Below are 1,971 nucleotides of genomic sequence, written 5' to 3' on the forward strand. Positions count from 1 at the left end.
AGTCTGGAATGGGGCAGGAGGGAGAGGTTTTTCCATGGATAAGGCAGCTGCTGCTCCTGTTACCATTTAAAGGAAAAAGACATTTTTATGGAAGTTTTTTTATAGGAACCACCATGGAATTCTTGGGGTTTTGGGATTTTTCTGCTCTTTATTTAAGGAAGGAATAATTGGCTTCCTGCCGAATTATTTGAGCTAATTATTATTAATAATTACCTAATAATTATAAGTCTAATCACATCTAAGTTTAGTTCATGGTTTAAAGGAACCCCAGCTCTCCCCTCCACCCTTATTTCCCTGGTTTTACAGCTGATTTCCCACTTGACTTATTCATTCCCCTTCCTGCTGCTGCTCAGGATTTTCCAGGGAACCTTCCCGGGATTTTCCAGCCGGAGCTGCCTCGCTTCCCAGCATTTCTGTTTTCCCAGGAATTTCGGAGTTCGCCGGCTCTCCCGACAAAGTCAGCGATTACATCTCGCCCCTGCTCAGCTTCGCCGCCGAGCACGTGCCCCGCTCCAAGCACAAGGAGACTCCTCTGTACATCCTGTGCACCGCTGGCATGAGGATCCTGCCGGAGAGGTGATTCCCTGCCTTTTTTTGGGGAGTTTTTTGGGGTTTTTTGGGATTTCCAGCAGCGGTTTGTAACCCTCCCCGTGGGATTTTGCAGCCAGCAGAAGGCCATCCTGGAGGATCTGCTCACGGACATCCCCGTGCACTTCGACTTCCTCTTCTCGGACTCGCACGCTGAGGTGATTTCAGGGAAGCAGGAAGGTAGGTGGAGCTTGGAAAAGGTGTCTGGGGAATGTTTAGGAATTCCAAGGGATGCTTTGGGGTGGTTTTGGTGCTTTTTCAAATCCTGCTTTGCTTGAGAGTTTTTATTCCTCGGGAGATCGGGAGTGTGGGGATGATGTGAGCTCCTGACTGGCCGAACCTTTGCTAATTATCCCTGAAATTTTAATGGAATTTGTTTCCTCTGCCTTTGGGGAGGGAGAGGGAAGGATCAAGCACCACATTCCTGATGGAGGGAGCTTTGCAGGCTGAGGTGATTTCGAAAGCAGAGATCACCAGAGCCTTAAAATCTCTTTAAAAGTGAATTCCCTGAATTTCTTCCCTGAATTTTACACGTGGAAGTGCCTTTAATTCATTTAATCAGGAATTTTGTCATGGCTCTGACCTGGGAGCGGAGATAACAGTCAGGAATTCTTGATTCCTCAGGAATTCCTGATTCCTCAGGTATGTTTAACTTGTAAGATTTTATAAAATAAAGTAAAAAAGAGCAACAGCAGAGCTGAACTCACGTGGGGAAAAAGGAATTCAAACGTTTCCATTTGCTTTGAAGTCGAAATTCCAGCTGTTCCTGCTATCCCTGAAATTCCAGATGTGTTTTCTTGCACCTGCAGGAGTCTATGCATGGATTGGGATCAACTTTGTCCTTGGAAGATTTGAGCACACGGACGATGGTGAGGATCTGACTGAGGAACTGGGGCACGGGGGTCGGTCCAGGTGATGATTTTCCAGCCAGATGTTGGAATTCCAGCCATGGGAATTGCATTTCCAGGCATTTCCAGATGTTGGGAAGGTGTTTCCAGCCAGATGTTGGCCCCACTCCCACCCACACCTTTAACACCCACGAGCAGCAGCTCCTCTGGGCCCTCCCTGCCTGGATCCCAGGGATTTTTCCCTATATCCCAGTGATTTCTCCCTGTTCCCCAGAGGATGAGGCCACGGTGGAGGTGCAGATCCTGGGAAGCGAGCTCCAGGATCCCATTTTCCCTCCCTGGCTGTATCCCAGGGATTTTCCTGCTGACTTTTCCCAATATCCCAGTGATTTTTCCCAATATCCCAGTTATTTTCCCTGTTCCCCAGAGGACACAGCCGTGATGGCGGCGCACATCCCGGGAAACAAATCCCAGTTAATTTTCCCTGTATCCCAGTTAATTTTCCCTGTATCCCAGTGATTTTCCAGCTGATTTC

The 1,971-nt window shown here is 48.0% G+C and overlaps 1 protein-coding gene across 4 annotated transcripts in view; it reads left to right on the plus strand.

The window, feature by feature from the left end:
* ENTPD4 (ectonucleoside triphosphate diphosphohydrolase 4) overlaps window positions 1-1,971 on the plus strand; it is a 15,099-nt gene that overhangs the window by 3,709 nt on the left and 9,419 nt on the right. For all 4 annotated transcript variants that reach the window (XM_042024793.1, XM_042024795.1, XM_042024796.1 and 1 more), the window contains 3 exons: window positions 426-576; window positions 665-768; window positions 1,398-1,457. In XM_042024793.1, coding sequence (XP_041880727.1) covers window positions 426-576; window positions 665-768; window positions 1,398-1,457 — 315 coding nt within the window. The remainder of the gene's footprint in view (window positions 1-425; window positions 577-664; window positions 769-1,397; window positions 1,458-1,971) is intronic.

Source organism: Corvus kubaryi, unplaced genomic scaffold (genome assembly GCF_017639235.1).
Source record: "Corvus kubaryi isolate FWS band 111438036 unplaced genomic scaffold, C.kubaryi_AGA036_p1.0 37265, whole genome shotgun sequence".
In the NCBI taxonomy this organism is placed as follows: Eukaryota; Metazoa; Chordata; class Aves; order Passeriformes; family Corvidae; genus Corvus; species Corvus kubaryi.